The 27,029-nt window shown below is 39.6% G+C and overlaps 3 protein-coding genes across 3 annotated transcripts; all 3 read right to left on the bottom strand.

Annotated features, from left to right (window-relative positions):
* Positions 1–2,144: 2,144 nt before the first annotated feature.
* LOC116220249 (major histocompatibility complex class I-related gene protein-like) lies at positions 2,145–5,113 on the bottom strand. The gene is made up of 6 exons (XM_031565623.1): positions 5,050–5,113; positions 3,903–4,166; positions 3,516–3,794; positions 3,075–3,365; positions 2,670–2,786; positions 2,145–2,419 (listed from the first exon to the last, which is right to left on the bottom strand). The coding sequence occupies exons 1-6, from the start codon at positions 5,066–5,068 to the stop codon at positions 2,145–2,147; spliced, it is 1,245 nt and encodes a 414-aa protein (XP_031421483.1). The 5' UTR covers positions 5,069–5,113.
* An 8,075-nt stretch (positions 5,114–13,188) lies between these two features.
* On the bottom strand, positions 13,189–14,643 carry LOC116220248 (T-cell surface glycoprotein CD1b3-like). Its single transcript, XM_031565622.2, has 4 exons — positions 14,565–14,643; positions 14,026–14,316; positions 13,619–13,735; positions 13,189–13,463 (listed from the first exon to the last, which is right to left on the bottom strand). Exons 1-4 carry the CDS (start codon positions 14,641–14,643, stop codon positions 13,189–13,191), a joined length of 762 nt encoding a protein of 253 aa, XP_031421482.2.
* A 4,071-nt stretch (positions 14,644–18,714) lies between these two features.
* On the bottom strand, positions 18,715–26,436 carry LOC116220381 (major histocompatibility complex class I-related gene protein-like). Its single transcript, XM_031567057.2, has 7 exons — positions 26,225–26,436; positions 24,338–24,601; positions 23,243–23,485; positions 22,829–23,119; positions 22,433–22,537; positions 22,079–22,174; positions 18,715–19,041 (listed from the first exon to the last, which is right to left on the bottom strand). The coding sequence occupies exons 1-7, from the start codon at positions 26,295–26,297 to the stop codon at positions 18,977–18,979; spliced, it is 1,137 nt and encodes a 378-aa protein (XP_031422917.1). The 5' UTR covers positions 26,298–26,436; the 3' UTR covers positions 18,715–18,976.
* Between the last annotated feature and the right edge of the window lie 593 nt (positions 26,437–27,029).

Genomic DNA, 27,029 nt, shown 5'->3' with positions numbered 1-27,029 from the left:
TGGAAAAGGCTAATGCAAATATATGAGGCTCACTTTTTTCCAGCATGACAGTATGAGACGTTTCTGGTAGTCACAGTGTTATTCAGTAAAAGAAAACTTTTAAACAATTTCTCCCATAACAACAAGAAGGTAGCCATCAACCATAAAGGCTACAATTAAATGAGATAAAACTGGCATTCGGTAAAATAAAACTTTTAAACAATCTCTGACATGACATAAAGAAGGTAGTCATCCACCATAAAGGCTACAATTAAATGAGATCAAATTGATAATGAAACCTACAGCATTAAAAGACCACAGATTCCCTTTCTCTTTCTCTCCTGGCTCATAACCTGTATTCTCATTTTTCACTGCCCCTGATTCTGAGCTTCTCACTCCATTCAAACGTCACGGCTACTTGAGAAGAGAATCTCTGTCATGCTTCCTGAGCGGTGGCTGGTTAACAGTAGCCTAGATGACTGTACCTAAATTAAAACACACTATTGCAAGCTAGGATTACCTGTAATATAAACATGTCTCTTCGCTTCAGCTAACAAGTAGCGTCCTTCCCGATAGGAGAGAACATTTGGGCCGTTTGTCAGGGGCCCTCCCTGTCAGTGTGTCTCAGCCAGAGGTAGAACTGTGTGTTCTAGTTCTTCCCTTTCAACACTGCAGTAACCCATGGATGTGTGCAGTCTTGCTGAGGATGGCATGGCATGGTAGAGACTCCCATGCTCCTCTCTGTACCAGCTCATCATGGTAGAGACTCCCATGCACCTCTCCGTACCAGCTCAGCAAAGTCAATTTTTGAAAGGACTTGTCTCCTCTTCTCCTTTTTCTTCTTCCTCTTCATTCTCCCTCTTCTCATCACCTGACACCAGAAATCATCATCAGTAGTGACATTGATGTGTTACACACACAAACAAGAAATTCAGAGAAGATTCGTTCTCCAACTGCACCATGTTGAGATTTGAGAGTCCTAGAGACAGATTATTTACTTGAGTTTAGTTTAGTTTACACTGGAACAGATGTTGTTCTATTGGTTGGGGACCCACAGTGACCCTCCCTCTCATTGTCACATGCAAGCACTCATAGCCAGCAACCTAAGCTTACCAATATAACAACTGTCCAAACATACATCCTGAACAACAACACACAACTGGCTGGAGACAGCCGCAACACATTTGGAATATTGCACCCGGGATCTGTAAAGGCACTACTTCACAGTACAACATACAAAGGATGTCTGTAGCCCACAAGTGTTAGACATAACAACAAGACTGCCCAATCATAGAATTCAGCTTACCAGGCCAGAAGGTCTTATCATACGGAAATATTCGTGTGGTATTTGTTCAGGGCAACAACACACTGGCACAGCCTTGAGTCAATAAATAACTTAACAATGCCCACTTGTGCATGTGTGACTTTCCCATGACACTTATTCTCTTACCAGACACTTTTATCCTAATAGCCTGAGTACAGTATGGCTGTGCATTATACACTGTGTGCTCCATGAATATTATGGGACTGTTTGCAGATGGCTCTTCACGTATAGATAGGGAGGGGGTAACCATGGTAACACTAGTAACACCACACCACCCCCTTAATCATGTTGTTATCAATGCTAAATATTATCACTGGCAAGGGCACAATTATAGCTTTGAAATTATAGCCCAGAAATATCACACGGAGGTCTCTGCCTTTTGTCCTTTCTGACTCCATATCTTTCCATCCCATGATTATAGATTACCTCACCCATGTGATTCAATTTATACTACGCTGTACCTTTCAATCCTTCCCAAATTCTTTTTAAATCAACACTTTCCTTGACCTCAGACCCCTTCTGGCCATCTAACCTTTGGTTTCTACCCACTACATGTGTCCTTCTTAGTCTGCTTGGTTTGTCCTTTGGTTTCTACCCACTACATGTGTCCTTCTTAGTCTGCCTGGTTTGTCCTTTGGTTTCTACCCACTACATGTGTCCTTCATAGTCTGTTTGGTTTGTCCTTTGGTTTCTACCCACTACATGTGTCCTTCTTAGTCTGCTTGGTTTGTCCTTTGGTTTCTACCCACTACATGTGTCCTTCTTAGTCTGCTTGGTTTGTCCTTTGGTTTCTACCCACTACATGTGTCCTTCTTAGTCTGCTTGGTTTGTCCTTTGGTTTCTACCCACTACATGTGTCCTTCTTAGTCTGTTTGGTTTGTCTTTGCTGTTCACCAGCTGCATGATGCCCACCATTCTGTGCAGGTGTGTCAGGTCCTTGTTCCGCTGTAGCAGGGGTACTGATATTCTGTGGTCTTTGGTGCTCAATGCGCCGCTGGACTTCAACCGACTGACTTGAGCTACTTCCTAACAAGGTGTGCTCACTGCTGGGCCCCTGTTCTCCTTCATCCAGGCATTTCTTCCTTCCCTGGTGGATCCTCAAGCATCTGTTGTTGGCTATCAGATCATAAAGATAATTAAGTTTAAATCTAAAGCTTAGGATTACATTTCTCCAGTCCTTAAGTTTGTAAACAAATGCATGACAAATACCTAAACCAAAACACAACACCTCAAAACGGAACAAAACAATGTACAGGAATGTTGGGAAAGAAGTAAATTAGGCTAAGTTGTTCATTGTTCATTGTTTAGGTCTTTGTTTGTTTCAAACTGTTGTGCAATATTTCACATAAAACATATTCCAACTTACCCATGCATCTTTTCCTGCAGAAGACGAAGACGAAGACGATGATGACTACAGTTAGACAAACCAGTGCTATCAGCACCACTACCACAACATGTTTCTGGCCTGGATAAGGTTCATAATCTAGGAGCACAGAATCACAGAGGGTCAGACGTGTGCTATCAATTTAATTTGATTTATATAGCGCCAAAACAAATACATTGACTCAAGGCGCTTCAGAGAGCTCAGGGCCTGACCCCCCCCCCACCAATACATCTACTGGAGTAGAGCAACCAAGCTACCTGAACAGAACTGAACCTATTTACATGGTGTGGGGACAATCTAGATTCGGTGACAATTCACAACTAAAGATGCAACTGGATTCAGTCCATATCTAGTTGTGTGTGAACTGTTCTTGTTGAGAATTATTACCTAAAGGTATGTCCAACTTGTTGTCCAGGCTGAGATGCTCAGCCTTACACGTGTACTGGTAGTTCTCCTTTAGATCATCTGTGCTGACCTCCAGGCTCTTCCTCATCTGGTAGGTTCCATCTCCGTTAGGTAACAGTTCCCCTCCAGTGATCTGGTGGCTATCCAAAGGCTGGTCATCTCTGAACAGGGTCAGGTTGATGTGACGGGGGTAAAACCCAGTGGCCAGACAAGTCACTTTCATCCCACCAGAGTCTGGGAGGGCCTTCTGGAAGAGCCTGACTCTGGGTTTAACTGAGAAAGACATAATATTTTCATAATGACACAAATATCATGAATTTGTGTCATGTGTTATTAATCATAGTCTTGTTACGTTCAGTCATAAAGTCATAATGTTTATCAACGTCAAAGTATAAATTATATGACATGCACATATCACATTACCTTTTCTCATTACATGTTTCCTGTTGATCTTAAAAAGTTTGTGAAGTGATGTAAGGCAGAAAGGCTCCATAACATCGATGAGTAACGATCTCCAGTAATTTGACTGTAGAATATTCCAGTCTCCTGGCCATCGGAACACTGATTGAAAGGTGTTGTCAGAAATACTTAGATGTATCTCATCTCCAATATCTCCATTGAAAGACTCTTTGTATATCATTCTTCCAGGTGCACTATGGTCCAGTAAATCACAACCAAATATACTCTGGAGGAAGGGAATACCTAAGGGAAGGTAAATAAGAAAACACAACATATTTAATCAAGTCATCAACACATCTAAGAACACAAGCACAATATCACAAACTTCTGTAACACTTAGTCAGTGCTTACCATGTGTGTTATTGTAATTATGAATATATCTATCTGCTTTATTTCTGATACGGTTGTGCATACTGGTTAACACAAACATGGTATATTTCTGGTCAGCAAAATGGAAGACTTCCTCTTCATTCATAGGTCCTCTTGGAAAATGTTTTTGTCCATTTGAGGAATAGTAAGCAAGTGGAATATCATCCAGCATCAGCACTGCGCTGAACTCGGGAAAAGGCGTGTCCCCTTTGATGTACGTGGAGAAGTAGAGCAATGAATGGGATCCTGTCAGAATAAAGGAGCTTTAATAATAAACCTGCCAAGTCCTTACACCTTACACTCATCTACAGCTGAAAAAACACTGAGGTGAAAACACTGATCATATTTACTCTATTAATATTTACGGATTAATCCTAAATGTCAGTGGTACAAAGCAAGAAGAGAAATCGTCACTCTACTATTCCTATATATTCGAATAGCTAGTCCTACACAAGATTTTTTTGAAGATGCAAATGAGCCTGGCCATTTAAAGAGTGTTGTATCTGCACTGCTGCTATGCTGTAACAGTTAATTCTGGAGGTTTGATTGAAAGATCATGTTTCATAATACTTTAACTCTTAGGCGTATTTTCTTTCATTCATATTTAGCTGTAGTCAGCCAGAGAGGCAAGTTCTGCTTTATTCAAAACCACATGAAAAATGATCATTGTGTTAACATGAGACACCTCAGTTTGTAGCTCTGGTCTGGATTGCAATGATACTGTATGTGCTCTGAGCACCCTAAACGTTTTCTACACAAATGACAACTCAAACATTAGTGTTTTGTTTTTCACACCTGTTTATTTGTATCACTTTCTGATTAACAAGAAATACACAACTTACAAGAACGATCTTTTACTGAACTATTAGGCTAAGTCAGTAAGTATCCAAAAGGACATTTAAATGATAAACCTAATTTGATATGCCTTATTTGTTGTTTTCCTTTTCAATGCACCATGTCTGCCCTCATCGATTTGTTTGTTTAAAAATCGGATCTTTTTGTTATTGCTGGAAATCCTCAATGCCATTCCTTCTTTTGAACAATCTCCATATCTAAAAAAAAAACTTTTAGTATGTAGATTTACATCTGTATTCTAAACACTAAAAGCCACATTCACATTCATGCTTACCGCTGTCTGGACTGCACATCGAGTACGAAGCAGACAAAACATATAGAACAGGGGTAATTCCGGTAATCTTCATATTCAATTAATATCTTTTTTTTTAATTTTTTTAATTTATTTGTTTTACTTTTTACTTGAAACCAAGCTTAGGCGGTAATAGAAGTAGTGCGCAAAGGTGTGTCGTCTCTGTCTTCACTTTCTGCCTTTCCTCCCACAGTGCATTCCAATAGCCTAGCTGAATAACACATTGGCTGGTGTAGACATCCTGTAGTATTTCCCGTTCTTAGTTTTGTAGCCTAACCGGTATTAAGGCATGACGACGTCACTATATATGAGGGTTGAGGAAACATATCTTTAAATAAAACATCTGACACCCAACAACTTAAAACAAAAAGCTTGTGTAGGACTATCATGCTACTCAAAGAGCCTTCCTATGCCAGTGATTTTAGGATAAATGTTTGTTTATTGTTTTTTTCAATGACTAAGCTTGCTGACAAAACACAATTATGTGTTTTGATTACACACACAGTAATCAAAACACATAATTTCCTTAATTCTGTGAAGTTTTGTATCAAGGACTATTACTGCTTTGGTGATTTTTAAAACCAGTGTTAATTGTGTATGTTAATTGACTTAATCATTTTAAAGACCTCCATTTTTATGTAGTGGTTAAACATGATTTTGTTAGCACATATCGCATAAAGCATATTATTAGTGTGGCCGTATGGTGTGGGGTAGCCCTATTTTGTATGAAATGCTTCCCCCTACAGGATTTACATGAGTTGACACCATGCGTCACTTCATCAATAGTTCAAATGTATATTATGGGATTCTGCCTCTCCCACATACATCTTTTATCCTTGGGTTCAATTTACCCCAGCAATTTAAACCTCCAGAAAATGATTATAATAAAAAAATGTACCCAAGTGTATGTGTCAGGTACTTTATGTTTGTTTGTTGACTACCTAAATAGCCCTTTAGATAAAACAACCTCCGCACCCGACCCCCTTATATATACAGAATTCCTGTTACGCGACTATGGAAAAATATGCAGATCACCATAATATCTCACTAATTGACCTAAAATTGGAGAGTTATCTTTTTGGTGTTTTGATGGCTTTATATTATTTCTAAGTACATATTGTTGTTATCTATAACATTTGGAATGAAAAACTATTTCTGTTATCAAGAATAGTAACAATGTGTGTAAAATGTTGATATTTCTTATACACATTTTATACAATTAAAACAGCCTGGGGTCAAATTGACCCCAAGGAACAGAAAAATGATCATTGTGTTAACAGGCAGAAAACACCTAATTTTGACCTGGCTGTAGCTCTGGCCTGGATTGCAGTGATATGTGCCCCATGGACATTTTCCACACAAATGACAACTCAAACATTTGTGTTTGTTTTTCATACTTGTTTATTTGTATCGCTTTCTAATTAACAAGAAATACACAACTTACATAAAACTATCTCTTACTGAACTATTAGGCTAAATCAGTAAGTATCCAAAAGGAATTTAAATGATAAACCTAATTTGATTTGCCTTATTTGTTGTTTTTCAGTGTGATGGAACCGAAAATGACTGTTTTCCTGTTGTAGGTGGTTGTTTACATAGTAATTCTTGTGTGAGCACAGACATGCTCATAAGGGGGAATATTGCTGTTTTCATGATATAACCGACATGAACTAACCTTACATCCTTACAATTTTGTATCATCTGACTCTGGAACCTATACCCCTTGATATGTATTCTGTCTTTGTCTCACTGAGACCTGACCCATTAGCATCCGACCCCTTCCCCCAGATAGCCTCCTTCCTGCAACAACTTCCTGTTTACATGATTTCATACTACTTATCTGTCCAATACCAATGAGTATGAGTTTTTAGTATACCCGTGGCATTGGAAATATTTTAGGATGTTTCTAGAACAGACTATTCTTACATCACGTCTACATGAGCAAACCATAACAAACCCACTTGCTGGGCTATAGTCAGCCAGAGAGGCAAGTTGTGTTTAATGGAAAACTTCCAAGAAAAATCAAAGTATTAATATGTGACATAAAATATACTACGCTTGACCCATCTGGGCTTCCATAACTATAGATCTGGCTTGGATTCTGATTATGTGGGCTAAAAGGGCAGGTCTGCAATTTTTGTTGAAATGTCAGCCCAACAGCCAATCAAATTTCACCCCTCCCTTCTGTGCTCCTGAAGCAATGTGTTGGTTGGCTGGAATTATTCATGGCTTGGTCAGGCTTTTATTTTAACTCACACTGAACGCACAGCTAGATGAATGTAAGGAGCAATTTGCTGAATTTCACACAGAAAATGTAACAGACTAGAACCATGGACTGTTCCTTTAGCACCATAAAGAACACTGGACATGTTGACAACATTCTTCTTTTGCTTTGACATGTTTATTCATATCACACATTAGCCTACACCCAGGCAACAATACCATATAAAGACATACCATAGAAATTCAATCAAAAACATTTTGTTGATCAATAATAAGAAGTACCATAGAAGTTAAATTGAAAACATTTTGTTGATCAATAATAAGAAGTAGCATAGACGTTCAATTGAAAACATTTTGCTGATCAATAATAAGAAGTACCACAGAAGTTAAATTGAAAACATTTAGTTGATCAATAATAAAAAGTATCACAGAAATTAAATTGAAAACATTTTGTTGATCAATATTGCTATTGTATTATATACTGTAGCTACTTGGGTCGATATGTATCCAAAAGTGCCCATAAATGTCATTTTATTTGCCTTACAAGTTCATCATTCGGAGTTCAAAATGTCAGGGAATTGAGCTAGACTGCTGACCTTTTGATCGATGAACTGAATGCTCTCATTCTTCACAATCTGATCTCTTTATGTGACGTGTGACTTGGCGCTTTCTGAAACTTCATTACCCAGTGACTTTACATCAGTTAAAAAATGCTATTCTGGATGTCAACTCAATGTGCCACACAAATCCCTACACCTGAGTGCAACCTGGGAACTCTCTGGTCTCTGTGCTGTAATTCTGCTGCACATAGTAGTAGTATAGTCCTGGAAAAGCACATTATCTGTTTCTTATCATTGGACCTGTCCTGATTCTTCAAGTAAGTTGTGTTGCCACACTTTAGTGGACATCAGATTTTCTTACAAAGGCCCCTTTAATATTGGAAAGGGCTGATGCATGTATATGAGGCTCACTTTTTTCCAGCATGACAGTATGAGACGTTTCTGGTAGTCACAGTGTTATTCAGTAAAAGAAAACTTTTAAACAATTTCTCCCATAACAACAAGAAGGTAGCCATCAACCATAAAGGCTACAATTAAATGAGATAAAACTGGCATTCGGTAAAATAAAACTTTTAAACAATCTCTGACATGACATAAAGAAGGTAGTCATCCACCATAAAGGCTACAATTAAATGAGATCAAGTTGATAATGAAACCTACAGCATTAAAAGACCACAGATTCCCTTTCTCTTTCTCTCCTGGCTCATAACCTGTATTCTCATTTTTCACTGCCCCTGATTCTGAGCTTCTCACTCCATTCAAACGTCACGGCTACTTGAGAAGAGAAGCTCTGTCATGCTTCCTGAGCGGTGGCTGGTTAACAGTAGCCTAGATGACTGTACCTAAATTAAAACACACTATTGCAAGCTAGGATTACCTGTAATATAAACATGTCTCTTCGCTTCAGCGAACAAGTCGCGTCCTTCCTGACAGGAGAGAACATTTGGGCCGTTTGTCAGGGGCCCTCCCTGTCAGTGTGTCTCAGCCAGAGGTAGAACTGTGTGTTCTAGTTCTTCCCTTTCAACACTGCAGTAACCCATGGATGTGTGCAGTCTTGCTGAGGATGGCATGGCATGGTAGAGACTCCCATGCTCCTCTCTGTACCAGCTCATCATGGTAGAGACTCCCATGCTCCTCTCGGTACCAGCTCATCATGATAGAGACTCCAATGCTCCTCTCGGTACCAGCTCAGCAAACTCAATTTTGCAAAGGACTTGTTTGCTCTTCTCCTTTTTCTTCTTCCTCTTCATTCTCCCTCTTCTCATCACCTGACACCAGAAATCATCATCAGTAGTGACATTGATATGTTATAAACACACAAACCAGAAATTCAGAGAAGATTCTTTCTACAACCGCACCATGTTGAGATTTGAGAGTCCTAGAGACAGATTATTTACTTGAGTTTAGTTTAGTTTACACTGGAACAGATGTTGTGCTATTGGTTGGGGACCCACAGTGACCCTCCCTCTCATTGTCACATGCAAGCACTCATAGCCAGCAACCTAAGCTAACCAATATAACAACTGTCCAAACATACATCCTGTACAACAACACACAACTGGCTGGAGACAGTCGCAGCACACGCATTTGTGAGCATTTCACTGGGATTTTCAAGCAGGCCCATTTCTTCATCAGTGTGACCTCATAAGGCTCCAACAATGAATGTAATGCGGTAAGCATCCATAGCCCAAAGTTCTTTCCAGCTGATAGTCCTCATCTCAACACCATGCCAGATCATCCATTGCCCTGGCTTTGCTTGAGAAGCCACTGCTGCTCGTCTAGTTTACTCTTCTTGCAAAGCTAGTTACCATCTGCCTCCTCTCCAGCAACGTAGCCCTACTGTCACCCAGCCCAAACCCTGCTCTTCCACTCTGTACCTGCCCAATGACACTGGAGCAGTGTTCTTGACTTCTGGATCCTTAGACTGTCACAAGGTCATCTCCCGGCTGGTCTTATCACCTTTTCTACTCCCTCACCAGGCTGGTCATTGGAAACTCCATTTTCCATACAATGCTAAGTTGCTTAGACAATGTGGCATCCAAAGCCATTTCCTAACTGCCTTATTCATGACTCTCAAATGTCTCCACCTCTGAAATAGCAACGTTATCTCACGTGTGGCAAAAGCCGTACTGCAAGCACCACGATTTCAGCTTACCAGGCCAGAAGGTCTTATTCGTGTGGTATTTGTTCAGGGCAACAACACACTGGCACAGCCTTGAGTTAATCAATAACTTAACAATGCCCACTTGTGCGTGTGTGACTTTCCCATGACTTTTATCATAATAGTCTGGGTACAGTATGGCTATGCATTTTATACTGTGTGCTCCATGAATATTATGGGACTGTTTGCAGATGGCTCCTCACGTATAGACAGGTAGGGGGTAACCATGGTAACACTAGTAACACCACACCACACCCTTAATGCTGTTGTTATCTATGCTAAATATTATCACTGGCAAGGGCACAATTATAGCTTTGAAATTATAGTCCAGAAATATCACACGGAGGTCTCTGCCTTTTGTCCTTTCTGACTCCATATCTTTCCATCCCATAATTATAGATGACCTCACCCATGTGATTCAATTTATACTACGCTGTACCTTTCAATCCTTCCCAAATTCTTTTTAAATCAACACTTTCCTTGACCTCAGACCCCTCTGGCCATCTAACCTTTGGTTTCTACCCACTACATGTGTCCTTCATAGTCTGCTTGGTTTGTCCTTTGGTTTCTACCCACTACATGTGTCCTTCTTAGTCTGCTTGGTTTGTCCTTTGGTTTCTACCCACTACATGTGTCCTTCTTAGTCTGCTTGGTTTGTCCTTTGGTTTCTACCCACTACATTTCACTAATATAATGAGATCGTATGAGCCATACAGTTATGACTGCTCCTTAAATGACATGGTTGAGGATTTCAGCATTACCTTGTCATCTGCTTTAGATACTGTTGCTCCACTAAAGACTAAGAAGAGGTCAAATGACAGAATCTCCCCTTGGTTAAACAATATTAATGTTAATGAGAGTAAGAGAATCTGTCGGGCAGCTGAAAGGAAATGGAGGAAAACTAGACTCACAGTTCACTTCAATATATACAAAGAGTCAATAACTGCCTATAACAAAGCAAAACGTATGGCAAGAAAGGATTACTTTTCCAAGGTTATTACAGAGAATGCTGGAAATTCTAGAATATTATTCTCCACTATCGACCAGCTACTCCACACTGCCCCTACTCCACCGCAGTCCTCCGCATCAAAATGTGAAGAACTCGCACTGTTCTTCAATAACAAGATAACTTCAATTAGAGCAAGTATTATTTCTGATGTAATGGCCTCAGAAAACATTGTAAAAAAGATGCAACCATGGGAAATTTCACCTGCATCACATTGGTGGATCTTTGTAAGACTGTCACTGAGTGCAATTCCTCCACCTCATGTATTGACCCTGTACCTACAGCATTTTTTAAGCGGGTGTTTGACAGTGTTTCAAGTCATGTCCTGAAGATTATAAATACATCTCTTCAAACTGGCATCTTCCCAGATGCCTTCAAAACAGCTGTTGTAAAACCCTTACTAAAAAAACCCAACCTAGATGGTAATGCACTGATCAACTATAGGCCAATTTCCAATCTTCCATTCATTAGTAAAGTACTTGAAAAGATAGTTTCAGTGCAAATAAACTCCTTTCTCGAAGAAAACAATATCCTGGAGAAATTTCAATCAGGCTTTAGAACATGCCACAGCACTGAAACTGCTCATACTAAAGTAATCAGCGACCTCAGACTAAATTTGGATGCAAATAAGGTCTCAATCCTGGTCCTCTTAGACCTAAGTGCAGCATTTGATACTATTGATCATGACATCCTAATTCATCGTCTTGAAAAGTTAGTTGGGCTTTCTGACTCTGTATTAAACTGGTTCAGAACATACATCAAAGGGAGAAAGTTTTATGTCAGGCTTGGAGATCATGTGTCTAAGAAACATGACATCTGCTTTGGGGTTGCACAAGGGAGCTGCCTTGGTCCATTATTATTCTCACTGTACATGCTGCCACTTGGGGACATCATTAGAGAACACAATGTATGTTTCCATAGTTATGCTGATGACACGCAACTATACATCTCTGCTGAGCCAAATGATGCTGCAGCAATAAACTCCATTACTACCTGTCTTTTGGCGATAAATAAGTGGATGAGCAATAATTTCTTAAAGTTAAACGAGGACAAAACTGAGATCCTACTAGTCGGCCCTAAAACAAAAAGAGAAATGCTGTTTAATAATTTGGGGAAATTAACTCCCTTGATTAAATCGGAGGTTACAAGTCTTGGTGTTATTTTAGATTCAGATTTAAGCTTCAAGTCTCACATTAACAAGGTGACGAAAACATAATTTTTCAACCTTAAAAACATAGCTAAAGTCCTGCCATTTATAAATCAAAAAGATGCTGAAAAACTGATTCATGCCTTTATTTCAAGCCGTCTTGATTATTGTAATGCAATCCTTACTGGCCTCCCAAAAAAAACAACTGAGAGACTTCAGCTCATTCAAAACTCTGCAGCTCGGCTATTAACCAGAACCAAGAGGAGAGAGCACATTAGTCCAGTTTTAGCTGCTCTGCACTGGCTTCCAGTAACTTTTAGAATTGACTTTAAGGTCCTTCTCCTAATATACAAAGCCCTTAATGGGCTAGGACCAAGTTACATTGCAAACTCCCTAGTCAAATACTTGCCCTCAAGAACACTGCGATCATCGAATGCTGGTTTATTGGAGGTTCCCAGCAAAAGCCGTAAGAAAATCGGGGACGCAGCATTTGTGAATTACGCCCCAGTGCTATGGAACATACTGCCTATAGACATCAGGGAAGCCAGCTCGCTTAACATCTTTAAAAGAAAACTAAAAACGTACCTCTTCACATTAGCCTTTAACTAGCTACCACTTCGCACTATATATATATATAAATACTTTTAATTTAATTTAAATCTCTACTGGTGATATTAAGGGGTTGGATTAAATATATCTCTATAATTATAATTATAATTTTTTTTTTTTTGCACTATATCTTTGTTATGTTTCTTTGATGTCTATTTTTATGTGCATGTCATTTCTTTGTGCATATTATGTATTTGCTGTAAAGCACTTTGAGCTGCATTCTTTTGCATGAAAGGTGCTATATAAATAAAGTTTTATTATTATTATTATTATTACATGTGTCCTTCTTAGTCTGCTTGGTTTGTCCTTTGGTTTCTACCCACTACATGTGTCCTTCTTAGTCTGCTTGGTTTGTCCTTTGGTTTCTACTCACTACATGTGTCCTTCTTAGTCTGCTTGGTTTGTCCTTTGGTTTCTACCCACTACATGTGTCCTTCTTAGTCTGCTTGGTTTGTCTTTGCTGTTCACCAGCTGCATGATGCCCACCATTCTGTGCAGGTGTGTCAGGTCCTTGTTCCGCTGTAGCAGGGGTACTGATATCCTGTGGTCTTTGGTGCTCAATGCGCCGCTGGACTTCAACCGACTGACTTGAGCTACTTCCTAACAAGGTGTGCTCACTGCTGGGCCCCTGTTCTCCTTCATCCAGGCATTTCTTCCTTCCCTGGTGGATCCTCAAGCATCTGTTGTTGGCTATCAGATCATAAAGATAATCAAGTTTAAATGTAAACAATGTACAGGAATGTTGGGAAATAAGTTAATTATGCTAAGTTGTTCATTGTTCATTGTTTAGGTCTTTGTTTGTTTCAAACTGTGCAATATTTCATATAAAACATATTCCAACTTACCCATGCATCTTTTCCTGCAGAAGACGAAGACGAAGATGATGATGACTACAGTTAGACAAACCAGTGCTATCAGCAGCACTACCACAACATGTTTCTGGCCTGGATAAGGTTCATAATCTAGGAGCACAGAATCACAGAGGGTCAGACGTGTGCTATCAATTAATTTTATTTATATAGCGCCAAAACAAATACATTGACTCAAGGCGCTTCACAGAGCCCTGGGCCTTAACCCCCCCCCCTCCACCAATACATCTACTGGAGTAGACCAACCAAGCTACCTGAACAGAACTGAACCAATTTACATGGTGTGGGGACAATCTATAGCCGGTGACAATCACAACTAAAGATGCAACTGGTTTCAGTCCATATCTTGTTGTGTGTGAACTGTTCTTGATGAGAATCATTACCTAAAGGTATGTCCAACCTGTTGTCCAGGCTGAGATGCTCAGCCTTACACGTGTACTGGTAGTTCTCCTTTAGATCATCTGTGCTGACCTCCAGGCTCTTCCTCATCTGGTAGGTTCCATCTCCGTTAGGTAGCAGTTCCCCTCCAGTGATCTGGTGGCTATCCAAAGGCTGGCCATCTCTGAACAGGGTCATGTTGATGTGACGGGGGTAAAACCCAGTGGCCAGACAAGTTACTTTCATCCCACCAGAGTCTGGGAGGGCCTTCTGGAAGAGCCTGACTCTGGGTTTAACTGAGGAAGACATAATATTTTCATAATATCACAAATATCACAAATTTGTGTCATGTGTTATTTATCATAGCATTGTTACATTCAATTTTAAAGTCAGAATATTTATGAACATCAAAGTATAAATTATATGACATGCACATATCACATTACCTTTTCTCATTACATGTTTCCTGTTGATCTGAAGAGCTTTGTGAAGTGTTGTTAGGCAGAAAGGCTCAAAAAAATCGGCGATTACCAATCTCCAGTACTTTTCCTCAGCATGCCAGTCTCCAGGTGCTCGGAGCACTGTTTGAAAGGTCTTGTCAGAAATACTTCGAAGTACCTCATTTCCAATGTTTCCACTGAAAGACTCTTTGTATATCATTCTCCCAGGCGCATTATGGTTCAGTAAATCACAACCAAATATACTCTGGAGGAAGGGAATTCCTAAGATAAGGTAAATAAGAAAACATATATAATCAAGCCATCAACACATCTAAGAACACAAGCACAATATATCAAACAACGTAGTCAGTGCTTACCATGTGTGTTATTGTAATGATGAATTAATCTATGTGTTTGAGCTCTGATAGCGTTGTGCATAGTGGTTAAGGCAAACGTGGTAAATTTATGGTCAGCGACATGGAACATGTCCTCTTCCTTCGTAGGTCCTCTTGGGAAATGTTTTTGTTCGTTTGAGGAATAGTAAGCAAGTGGAATATCATCCAGCATCAGCACTGCGCTGAACTCGGGAAAAGGTGTTTCCCCTTTGATGAACGTGGAGAAGTAGAGCAATGAATGGGAACCTGTCAGAATAAAGGCAAGGCAAGTTTATTTATATAGCACATTTCACACACCTTGGTAATACAATGTGCTTCACATAAATACACAATGGCAATACAATGTGCTACACATACAGTAAATAAAAGCAAAAGGTCAGTACATGATCATAAAAACAGTAAATGATAGGAAATAAAAGAATGAGAACATTAAGGCATAAAAACAGTAAAAGATAGGAAATAAACCTATAAAAAAGAATAATAAAAATCATTAGTCTACTACAGTAAGCAATAATGCTTCAAGGAACGGTTCATAGCCAGTTAGCAGAAGGCATCTGAGAAAAGTTTGGTCTTTAGGCTAGATTTAGAACTAGGAATAGTTGGAGCGTTTTTAATGTCTTCTGGAAGTTGGTTCCAGAGGTTAACCGCATAGTGGCTGAGTAACCAAGGAGCTTTCATAATAAACCTGCCAACAGTCCTTACACTTTACACTCATCTACAGCTGACAAAACACGGAGGTGAAAACACTGGTCATATTTACTCTATTTATATTTCCGGACTAATCCTAAATGTCAGTGGTACAAAGCAAGAAGTGAATTTTTCACCCTACTGTTACAATATATTCGAGATTGCTGCCATGCTGCAACAGTTCATTCTGGCTGTTTGATTTAAAGATCACGTTTCTTAATACTATAATGTACATAGCCCTGCGTTTTGTCTCAACCGTAAAACAAAAACCTTGCTACACATATAATTATCATTCTTTAAGGTCTAGATTTACATCTCTATTATTATTACTTTTCCACTTGAGGCAGGTTATTCACAATATGCTTACCGCTGTCTGGGCTGCACATCGAGTACGAAACAGACAAAATATATAGCTAATTTCTGTCATCTTAATATTCGACCAATATCCGTTTTTGTTGTTGTTTATTTCTTTTACTTTTGCCGTTCTTCTCTGTCTTTCGGCCAGAGTCCGCTTGAAACCAAGCTTGGGCGGTAATAGAAGTAGTTTCGCAAAGGTGTGTCGCCTCCGTCTTCACTTTCTGCCTTTCCTCCCACAGTGCATTCCAATAGCCTAGCTGAATAACACATTGGCTGGTGTAGACATCCTGTAGTATTTCAGGTTCTTAGTTTTTTTTTGCCTAACAGGTATAAAGCATGAGGTCACTATATATGGGGGATTAGGAAACATATCTTTAAATAAAACATCCGACATCCAACAACTTAAAACAAAAAGCTTGTGACTATCAGGCTACTCAATGAGCCTTCCTATGCCAGACATAATTTCCTTTATTCTGTAAAATTCTGTATATAGGACTTTTACTGCTTTGGTGATTTTTAAAACCAGTGTTAATTATTTATGTTAATTGACTTAATAATTTTAAAGAGCTCCTTTTGTGTAGCGGCTAAACATGATTTTGTTAGCATTTATAGCATAAAGCATATTATTAGTGTGTGGCCGTAGGGTGTGGGGTAGCCCTATTTTGTATGAAATGCTTCCCCCTACAGGATTTACACGAGTTGACACTATGCGTCACACCATCAATGGTTCAAATGTGTATTATGGGAATCTGCCTCTCCCACATACTGTGTTAAAAGCCCAACACACACTTGTGCATCTGTAAGCAGTCAGTCAGTCAGTAGTGTGACACACAGATTCATGTTGTTTATTAAAGGATTTCGTACTACTTATCTGACCACCTTTAGCATTTGAAAGGTTTTACGAGGTTTTGTTTTGAGAACAGATTATCTTTATATTATATTGACATGGCATATATATATTATATTGTTTTGTATACGCATATATATTATATTGTATTGTCATGGTAAATGATAACAAACCCACTTCAGCCAGAGAGGCAAGTTCTGCTTTAATCAAAACCACAAGAAAAATTATCTTTGTGTTAACATGAGACAGAAAACACCTAATTTTGACCTAGCTGTAGCTCTGGCCTAGATTGCAATGATATGTGCTCTGAGCACCCTGGACATTTTCTACACAAATGACACCTCAAAAATTTGTGTTTTGTTTTTTCATAACTGTTTATCTGTATCGCTTTTTGATTAGTAAGAAATACCCATTAGCATCCAAACCCTTCCCCCCAGATAGCCTCCTTGCTGCAACAACTTCCTGTTTAAATTATTTCATGCTACTTATCTGTCCAATACCAATGAGTATCTAAGTTTTTAGTATAGCCGTGGCATTGGAAATATGTTAAGATGTTTCAGAACAGACCATTCATTCATTGTCCACATGAGCTGTGATGGGAAACTATAACAAACCCACTTGCCGGGCTACAGTCAGCCAGAGAGGCAAGTTGTGTTTAATGGAAAACCTCAAGAAAAATCATAGTATTAATATTAGTGCTGTCAAACGATTAAAATATTTAATCGCGATTAATCGCATTTATGTCATAGTTAACTCAAAATGAATCGCGATTAATCGCAAATTTGTATCTATTCTAAATGTCCCTTCGTTTATTTATTTTTTCCATCATTTTATTTTTATTTTAATGCCCTTATCAACATGGAAAAGTGGATTGGCTTGCTTTATGCAAATGTTTTATTTAATTGAAAACCAACATTGCCAAACAGGGCGGTACAAAATAAAATTATAAAGTGCACATTTCAGGTAAACAAGGACTCAGCCTATAGTGCAGTTAAACCATGGCTTAATATTTTCTTTTTTTCAAGTTTGCTGGGAACATAGCAGTCAGGCCTCTTATTTCAGAAACAATGAACTGTAACAGTTACCAATAAAAGGTAAGCCTATTACTTCTTTGCTTTCAGCCAGCTGCCTGTTGACATTTTCAGACAACAGTGAAGCTGGCTTCTTTTGCACAACACGACTTTTAAAAGTAAACTTTCCATTCAGAAGCTTTTTATCATCCATTTCGCCGCCATTCACTCAAACCGTAACGTTAGCCTACTACACGGTTCGCGAGGCCAAAAAAATCGTGTTAATCTCGTGATAAAAAAATTAACGGCGTTAAAATGGGTTTGCGTTAACGCCGTTAATAACGCGTTAAACTGACAGCAGTAATTAATATGCAACAAAAAATATACTAAGCTTGACCCCTCAGGGCTTCCATACCTGTAGATCTGGCTTGGATTCTGATTGGCTAAAATGGACTTTTGTTAAAATTTCGGCTCAAGAGCCAATCAAATGACACCCCTCCCTTCTGTGCTTCTGGTTGGCTGGAGTTGTTTATCCCATTTACAGAGCTAGGCCTGTGTGCGAAAATCAAGAGTGTTTTTTTTTAAACTCACACTGAATGGACAGCTAGAGGAGCGTTAGGAGCAATTTGCTGAGTTTCACACAAAAAAAAGATTTGAACCGTGGACTACTCCTTTAGCACCCTGAAGCACCCTGGACATTTTGACAGCAACATTCTTCTTTTGCTTTGACCCCTGTTTATTCATATCACACATTAGCCTACATCCAGGGAACAATACCATATAAAGACATACCATAGAAATTCAATCAAAAACATTTTATTGATCAATAATAAGAAGTAACATAGAAGTTACATCGAAAATTCAAAGGTCACGGCTAACTTGAGAAGAAAATCTCTGTCATGCTCTCTGAGCAGTGGCTGGTTAACAGTAGCCTAGTTGACTGTACCTACGTTTAAACACACTATTGGAAACTAGGAGTACCTGTAATATAAACATGTCTCTTCGCTTCAGCTAACAAGTCGCGTCCTTCCTGACAGGAGAGAACATTTGGGCCGTTTGTCAGGGGCCCTCCCTGTCAGTGTGTCTCAGCCAGAGGTAGAACTGTGTGTTCTAGTTCTTCCCTTTCAACACTGCAGTAACCCATGGATGTGTGCAGTCTTGCTGAGGATGGCATGGCATGGTAGAGACTCCCATGCTCCTCTCGGTACCAGCTCAGCAACTCAAGGAGGACTTCTTTCCTCTTCACCTTTTTCTTCTTCCTCTTCATTCTCCCTCTTCTCATCACCTGACACCAGAAATCATCATCAGTAGTGACATTGATATGTTATAAACACACAAACCAGAAATTCAGAGAAGATTCTTTCTACAACCGCACCATGTTGAGATTTGAGAGTCCTAGAGACAGATTATTTACTTGAGTTTAGTTTAGTTTACACTGGAACAGATGTTGTTCTATTGGTTAGGGACTTTCCACAGTGACCCTCCCTCTCATTGTCACATGCAAGTACTCATAGCCAGCAACCTAAGCTAACCACTATAGCAACTGCCCAAACATACATCCTGAACAACAACACCCAACTGGCTGGAGACAGTCGCAACACATTCTGCATGTTGCACCCGGGATCCGTAAAGGCACTCCTTCACAGTACAACATACGAAGGATGTCTGTAGTCCACAAGTGCTAAACATAACAACATGACTGCTCAATCATATAACCTAAGCAGCAGGATACATCAACAACAATAACAACAAAGCTGCATACATGAGCATTTCACTGAAGGGTCTTTTATACTCGGTTTTTACGCAGAAACGTAAGCACGTAAGATACATAAGCGCAGTTGTTTTGATTTATAGTTCCTTTAGGTTCCCCAAGGGTTGTGCGTGTTGCAAAGCGATTCAACGCCAAAACAGTAGGTGGAGTAACGGTTTTTTTGCCTACCCCATGACGCGAATGGACACAATGAACGGGAGATTTTTCTGTTGAAAATGCCTTACTTTATAGACAATAACGATCATACACCCCCATTGCACTAAACAACAACACTCAAACAAATAAATATTGTATTGTTAGTCTATTAAGTATTGTATTTTATTAATTAGCCTGTTGTTAACCTTTCCTGCTAATCGTTGTCTGAAATTACAGGGGAGACTTTTGTTTACTGCTCCAGAGCCGAAGTGATCTATATTCTTAACTCCGGGGTTATCTCCCTTTCCCTTCTGAATGTTGAGTGAAGTAAGCGTATTTATTGCAGTGGGACAAAGGAAAATGAATACATTTGTTACACGAAATACAAAGGTTGGCAATTCAGTACCAGTGGCGAAAAAGACAGATCACATGATGCAGAAGTTCGTTTATTGATACATATTTTAATGACGGCCACAGCGCTTTAAAACGACGTGTTTATAAGTTACATTATTCAAAGATGAAAGATAGAAGGCGAGAGAATCGCCAGGTGTACCTTCTTATCATGAGTGAATGTCAGTGCTTGTAATACAATGGTGTTGGCCGCAAGTTAACTCCACTTCACGTTAATGATAACTTTTGTATATGAGCAGACCAGGCTCCATTCTATCGCTTGCCTCAGGGATGCAATTGATTGATTCACATCAATATGAATGGATGACATGGCTAACAAGTGGTGGAAAATGAATATGAAAGTATTTGTTCGGTGAATTAGCGCGTTCTCTCCAAACAATCGCAGTCAACGGTTTTTAAATGTCAACACAGTATAGCCTAACTATCATCTGAAATATGACGGTATGTCAAAACAAACCTTTGATCTAAACAGAATATTCAGTATGGAATAGGAATATATCAGAGCAGTATCTTTTATCGCATTTGACAAATATGCTCAGATTGCTGTTGCTGATTTCTCCTGTGAGAATGGGATAGTAGCCTATTCTCTCCATGAATTCGCGGTCATTTGAGCGTCCTTATAAGTGTTTAAAGAGGGTTTGTAAAGATGCTCATATCTTCGGACCTCTTCTGTTATGTTTGTTCATAATCAACAAGAACAGGCTTGTGAGACGGTCTGCAGGCTATTCATGATTCAAAAACATTCTAGTCTTGCCTGGCCTTTAAAAATGGCGGTATTATGCTATGAAACCGGAAATGTGAGACTCCTGAAAGGATGTGGTTAGCAGCCAATCACAGTCTTTGCGGGCTGCGTGGGGACGCCGTGGTTTTGTTGGAAAGTCAGACATTTTGGCGGACGCACTTACGTGTTACGTCACTGCTTAAAGGGGCTTACAACAGCGTTTTATGTAACTTACGTGTTACGTTTCTACGTAAAAACCGAGTATAAATTGCACTTTAGTCCCCCTTAGGCCCATTTCTTCATTAGTGTCACCTCCACTTGACTACTGGACCCTTAGATTGTCACAAGGTCATCTCCCGGCTGGTCCTATCAGCTTTTCTACTCCCTCACTAGGCTGGTCATTGGTAACTCTGTTTTCCATACAATGCTAAGGTGCTTAGACAATGTGGCATCCCAAGCCATTTCCTAACTAACTTATTCATGTCTCTCAAATGTCTCCACCTCTGAAATAACCTGACGCGTGGCAAAAGCCTGTATTGCAAGCACCACAATGTCAGGTTAACGGTCAAGAAGGTGTCATCAATAGTATCAATAGCCCTTTGTTCTTGCTGCCTGAATTTGATGCCAAATCATGCTACTATGCTCCAAACATCCAGAAAAACATGCAATTCCTACCTTCTGCACGGATATATCTATTAAACTAGTTGCTTTCAGACAGGAGACCAACCTCCTTGCTACCACACGAAAGAAGATTTTTCTTCCACATTAAGAAGACTGATTGGACTGGAATTGGCTTATATTCACAGCATTCTCCTCCTTTGGAAGGAAAATACCACCTGCCCAACGCCACATTCTCTTTTTTCTATTCAATCACCATGAGCTTCAATACATATATCAAAACATCAGGCACTTCCATGCAGTTCCATTCCTTGACTTCAGAGGCCCCTGGTCATCTAACCTTTGGTTTCTACCCAAATATTATCACTGGCAAGGAGACAATTATAGCTTTGAAATTATAGCCCAGAAATATCCTTTGCCTTTTGTCCTTTCTGCCTCCATGCCTTTCCATCCCATGATTATAGATGACCTCACCCATCTGATTCGATTTATACTCCCCTGTACCCTTCAATCCTTCCCAAATTCCTTTTAAATCAACACTGATGCAATTCCATACCTTGACTTCCGAGGCCCCTGGCCATCTAACCTTTGGTTTCTACCCACTACATGTTTCCTGCTTGGTCTGTTTGGTTTGTCTTTGCTGTTCACCAGCTGCATGATGCCCACCATTCTGTGCAGGTGTGTCAGGTCCTCCTTCCGCTGTAGCAGGGGTACTCATATCCTTCTTCCTTCCCTGGTGGATCCTCAAGCCTCTGTTGTTGGCTATCAGATCATAAAGATAATTAAGATTAAAGGTAAGGCTTATATAGGATTACATTTCTCCAGTCCTTAAGATTGTGAACAAATGCATGACAAATACAAATACAAAAACAAAACACAACACCTCAAAACGGATCAAACCATTTGCAGGAATGCGGGGAAACAAGTCTATAATGCTAAGTTGTTCCTTGTTCCTTGTTCATGTATCTGTTTGTTTCAAACTGTTGTGTAATATTTCACATAAATCATATCTCAACTTACCCATGCATCTTGTCCTGCAGAAGCCGATGATGATATCAGTTACACAAACCAGTGCTATCACCACCACTGCCACAACATATTTCTGGTCTGGATAAGGTTCATAATCTAGGAGCACAGAATCACAGAGGGTCAGACGTGTGCTAATATTCAATTTAATTGTATTTATATAGCGCCAAAACAAATACATTGACTCAAGGCGCTTTACAGAGCCCTGGGCCTGAACCCCCGCCCCCAAAACATCTACTGCAGTAGAGCAACCAAGCTACCTGAACAGAACTGAACCAATTTACATGGTGTGGGGACAATCTAGATCCGGTGACAATTCACAACTAAAGATGCAACTGGATTCAGTCCATATCTAGTTGTGTGTGAACTGTTCTTGATGAGAATCATTACCCAAAGGTATGTCCAACTTGTTGTCCAGGCTGAGATGCTCAGCCTTACACGTGTACTGGTAGTTCTCCTTTAGATCATCTGTGCTGACCTCCAGGCTCTTCCTCATCTGGTAGGTTCCATCTCCGTTAGGTAGCAGTTCCCCTCCAGTGATCTGGTGGCTATCCAAAGGCTGGCCATCTCTGAACAGGGTCATGTTGATGTGACGGGGGTAAAACCCAGTGGCCAGACAAGTTACTTTCATCCCACCAGAGTCTGGGTGGGCCTTCTGGAAGAGCCTGACTCTGGGTTTGACTGAAAAAGATAATATTTTCATAATTTCATAATCACAAATATCATGAATTTATCATAGTCTTGATACATTCAGATTTAAAGACACCAACGTATAAATTACATGACATGCACATATCACATTACCTTTTCTCATTACATGTTTTCTGTTGATCTTAAGAAGTTTCTGAAGTGCTTTAATGCAGAAAGGGTCCAAAACTTCGAGGAGTGTCGACCTCCAGTGCATCGACTGAAGAAAGATCTTGTCAGAAATACTTAGAAGTGTCTCATCTCCATTTTCTCCATTGAAAGACTCTGTGTATATTATCCTCCCAGGTGCACTATGGTCCAGTAAATTACAACCAAATATACTCTGGAGAGAGGGAATACCTAAGAGAAGGTAAATAAGAAAAAACACAAATCAAATCAAATCAAATCAAATCAAATCAAACTTTATTTGTACGGCGCATTTCATACAAGGAGGTAACACAATGCGCCTCACAGTAGGAAAGAAAAAGGGGGGGGTTACAAACACTTGTAAAAAAAAAATTCTAGAGATAAATAAATAAAATAAAATAAACGTACTAACCGCACTGGCACCGTAAAGGACTACTCAGCACGGTCATCGTCAAACTAAGCTGCTGGGGGGGGGGTTACATACACTTGTAAAGAGACACAGATAAGTAAATAAATAAATGTTACATAAATGTTAAATAAATACATTTTACAAGTTACAAAACACTTATAAAAAGACACAGATTTTGCCAGAGATAAATGAACAGGAAATGACGTACTAACCGCACTGGCACCATAAAGGACTGCTCAGCAGAGTATATACAACATATATAATCAAGCCATCATCAGCATCATCAGCGATACAGGGCCATCATGACCAAAACATCACGTCACCTCAACAGTTTTTTCCCCCAAGCAATAGCCCTCCTAAATAGCTCTCACACACGAACTTTATCGCACTTTATTTAACATTATTATTGTTGCACTACCTCCATTCTTATTTATTATTTTGCTCATACTGTCTGGTACTATCTGTCCTTGTATTGTTGTTCTGTGTTGTCTTGTTGTTCTATCTGTGATACTATAGCCTGCATGGAGAAAACCAAAAACAATTCCTAGTATCTGTATACATGGCGAATAAAGTTGAATTGAATTGAATTGAATTGAACACATCTAAGAACACAAGCACAATATTTCAAACCTCTGTAACACTTAGTCAGTGCTTACCATATGTGTTATTGTAATGTTTAATAAATATTTGTGCTTGAGCTCTGAAGGACTTGTGCATAGAGGTAAACACCAACTTGGCATATTTCTGGTCAGCGACATGGAACATGTCCTCTTCATTCATAGGTCCTCTTGGGAGAAGTTTTTGTTCATTTAAAGAATAGTAAGCAAGTGGAATATCATCCAGCATCAGCACTGCGCTGAACTCGGGAAAAGGCGTGTCCCCTTTGATGTACGTGGAGAAGTAGAGCAATGAATGGGATCCTGTCAGAATAAAGGAGCTTTAATAACAAACCTGCCAAGTCCTTACACCTTACACTCATCTACAGCTGACAGAACACTGAGGTGATAACACTGATTATATTTACCCTATTCATATTTATAGATTAATCCCAGTGGGGTTTCTACACTGCCCCACCAGATCCAGATGGCGCTGTTGTGCAGAAAGCTCGGTACATCTGTGCTTTGTGGCAAAATATATCTTATTTTACCCAGTGACCAAGAAAAAAAAAAAACATACAGTCAGATCATAATCAGACAGATCAATGCCAGTAACGTTACTGATAGTTAGCTATCGCTAGTTTTCGAGTTTTCTAATGCAGCCTACCTACAATGAATAATGTAGACTATTTGTTGAGGGTGCAATTTAGTACATTGTCGTTGGAAGAGAAATTAAACGTTTGGGGCCACACAGACCAGACGACTTGATCCTGCTGCAGCTTGGTGAGAAAACGACTCGAACTTTCAAGACGGAATGGTATGACAGAAAGACATGGCTAACTGCTAGCACATCAAAACGAGCACTGTTCTGTTTCCCATGCCTTCTTTTTGGAAATGGTAATGCAGACTCAGTTTGGACAACGGATGGATTCAAAGACCTGAAGCATCTGGCAGGTCAACATCATGGCACAGCTAGATAGTGCATATCAGCGGAACATTTCAGACTGAGCACAACAAACAGACGGAGGAGAATCGTTATGTACTGGGGAGGCTGCTATCGTGCTCTATGGGAAGTGCGAACTGGGCTTGCGTGCGTGGTCACAACGAGCCAGCCGACTCAGTAAACCCGGGCATTTTAAAGTGACGGCATTTTTGAGACGATGTGCGAGGGCGACACCAGGCTGAAATGTTGCTTTGTTTCCAGTTGTGCCTTTCTCTTCATATTGTATGCCACATGTGTGCCACAAGCTTAATAAATTAAGCAAGTTATTTGAGCTATGTGTCTAATCTTTTTACTTTGTTGCAATCATTTTACTTTAATGCTGTAGGCTATTATAGGCAACATCTTTGTTTCGCGATGAGCGCTGAAGCATGTGAAATGTTTTTGAAATAGGTTTTCTGCTCCCTGCTGGCAGTCAAAATGCAGCCCATGGCAAATCTTACTGGTCTATATAGGCCTACTGCTTATAATAATCAGCGACCTCTATTTTTGTGACTGTGACATGGCGTCATACAAAATTGCCCCACCAGAAATTTCAGGCTAAAATCGCCACTGATTAATCCTAAATGTCAGTGGTACAAAGCAAGAAGAGGAATTTTCACTCTACCGTTCCAATATATTTGAATGGCTAGTCCTACACAATATTTTCTTGAAGAAATCAACCTGCTAATTTAAAGATTGTTGTATCTACACTGCTGCCATACTGCAACTGTTAATTATGGATGTTTGATATAAAGATCATGTTTCTTAATACTTTTTTAACACTTAGGCTTACTTTCTTCATTTCTATTTACATGGCCCTTCGTTTCGTCACACTCGTAAAATACCTTGCTAGACATATAATTGTCATTATTTGGGATCTAGATTTACATTTCTACATATTATAAAATCTAAAAGCCACATTCTCTTTCGATTCACTTGAGACAGGTTATTCATAATATGCCTACCTCTGCCTGGGCTGCACATCGAGTACGAAACAGACACAATATATAGAACAAGGCAAATTCCTGTCATCTTCATATTCACTTGCCGTTCTTCTCTGTCTTCCGGCCCGAGTCCACTTGAAACCAAGCTTGGGCGGTAATAGAAGTAGTGCGCAAAGTTGTGTCGTCTCCGTCTTCACTTTCTGCCTCTCCTCCCGCAGTGTCTTCCAACAGCCTAGCTGAATAGCACATTGGCTGTTCCTTCCTGTAGTATTTCCCGTTCTTAGTTTTAATAGCCTAACAGGTATTAAGGCTTGCGGTCACATATCGGGGATGAGGAAACACTATCTTTAAATAAAACATCCGACATCCAACAACTTAAAACAAAAAGCTTGTGTAGGACTATCATGCTACTCAAAGGGCCTTCCTATGCCAGTTATTTTAGGATAAATGTTTGTTTGTTGCTTTTTTCAATGACTAAAACCAGTAAAAACCAGGTTTTTAAAACCAGTGTTAATTGTGTATGTTAATTGACTTAATCATTTTAAAGACCTCCATTTGTGTAGTGGTTAAACATTATTTTGTTAGCACATATCGCATAAAGCATATTATTAGTGTGGCCGTATGGTGTGGGGTAGCCCTATTTTGTATGAAATGCTTCCCCCTACAGGATTTACATGAGTTGACACCATGCGTCACTTCATCAATAGTTAAAATGTATATTATGGGAATCTGCCTCTCCAACATACATCTTTTATCCTTGGGTTCATTTTTTGCTGACATTGTGCTGACCACAGATTCTCTTTCTCTTTCTCTCCTGGCTCATAAC

The sequence above is a fragment of the Clupea harengus genome, chromosome 4 (assembly GCF_900700415.2).
Source record: "Clupea harengus chromosome 4, Ch_v2.0.2, whole genome shotgun sequence".
In the NCBI taxonomy this organism is placed as follows: domain Eukaryota; kingdom Metazoa; phylum Chordata; class Actinopteri; order Clupeiformes; family Clupeidae; genus Clupea; species Clupea harengus.
This window is presented reverse-complemented; position numbering and strand designations above follow the sequence as displayed.

Coding starts and splice junctions, on each gene's coding strand:
- LOC116220381 (XM_031567057.2), bottom strand. CDS start 26,297: ATGAAGATGACAGGAATTTGCCTTGTTCTATATATTGTGTCTGTTTCG. Junction 23,486..24,337: donor ACATTACAATAACACATATG/GTAAGCACTGAC, acceptor ACCTTCTCTTAG/GTATTCCCTCTCTCCAGAGT. Junction 23,120..23,242: donor AAAACATGTAATGAGAAAAG/GTAATGTGATAT, acceptor TATCTTTTTCAG/TCAAACCCAGAGTCAGGCTC.
- LOC116220248 (XM_031565622.2), bottom strand. CDS start 14,643: ATGAGGTACTTCGAAGTATTTCTGACAAGACCTTTCAAACAGTGCTCC. Junction 13,736..14,025: donor CAGGTTGGACATACCTTTAG/GTAATGATTCTC, acceptor CTGTGCTCCTAG/ATTATGAACCTTATCCAGGC. Junction 13,464..13,618: donor CTGCAGGAAAAGATGCATGG/GTAAGTTGGAAT, acceptor ATGATCTGATAG/CCAACAACAGATGCTTGAGG.
- LOC116220249 (XM_031565623.1), bottom strand. Junction 3,795..3,902: donor TAATTACAATAACACACATG/GTAAGCACTGAC, acceptor ACCTTCCCTTAG/GTATTCCCTTCCTCCAGAGT. Junction 3,366..3,515: donor GAAACATGTAATGAGAAAAG/GTAATGTGATAT, acceptor TGTCTTTCTCAG/TTAAACCCAGAGTCAGGCTC.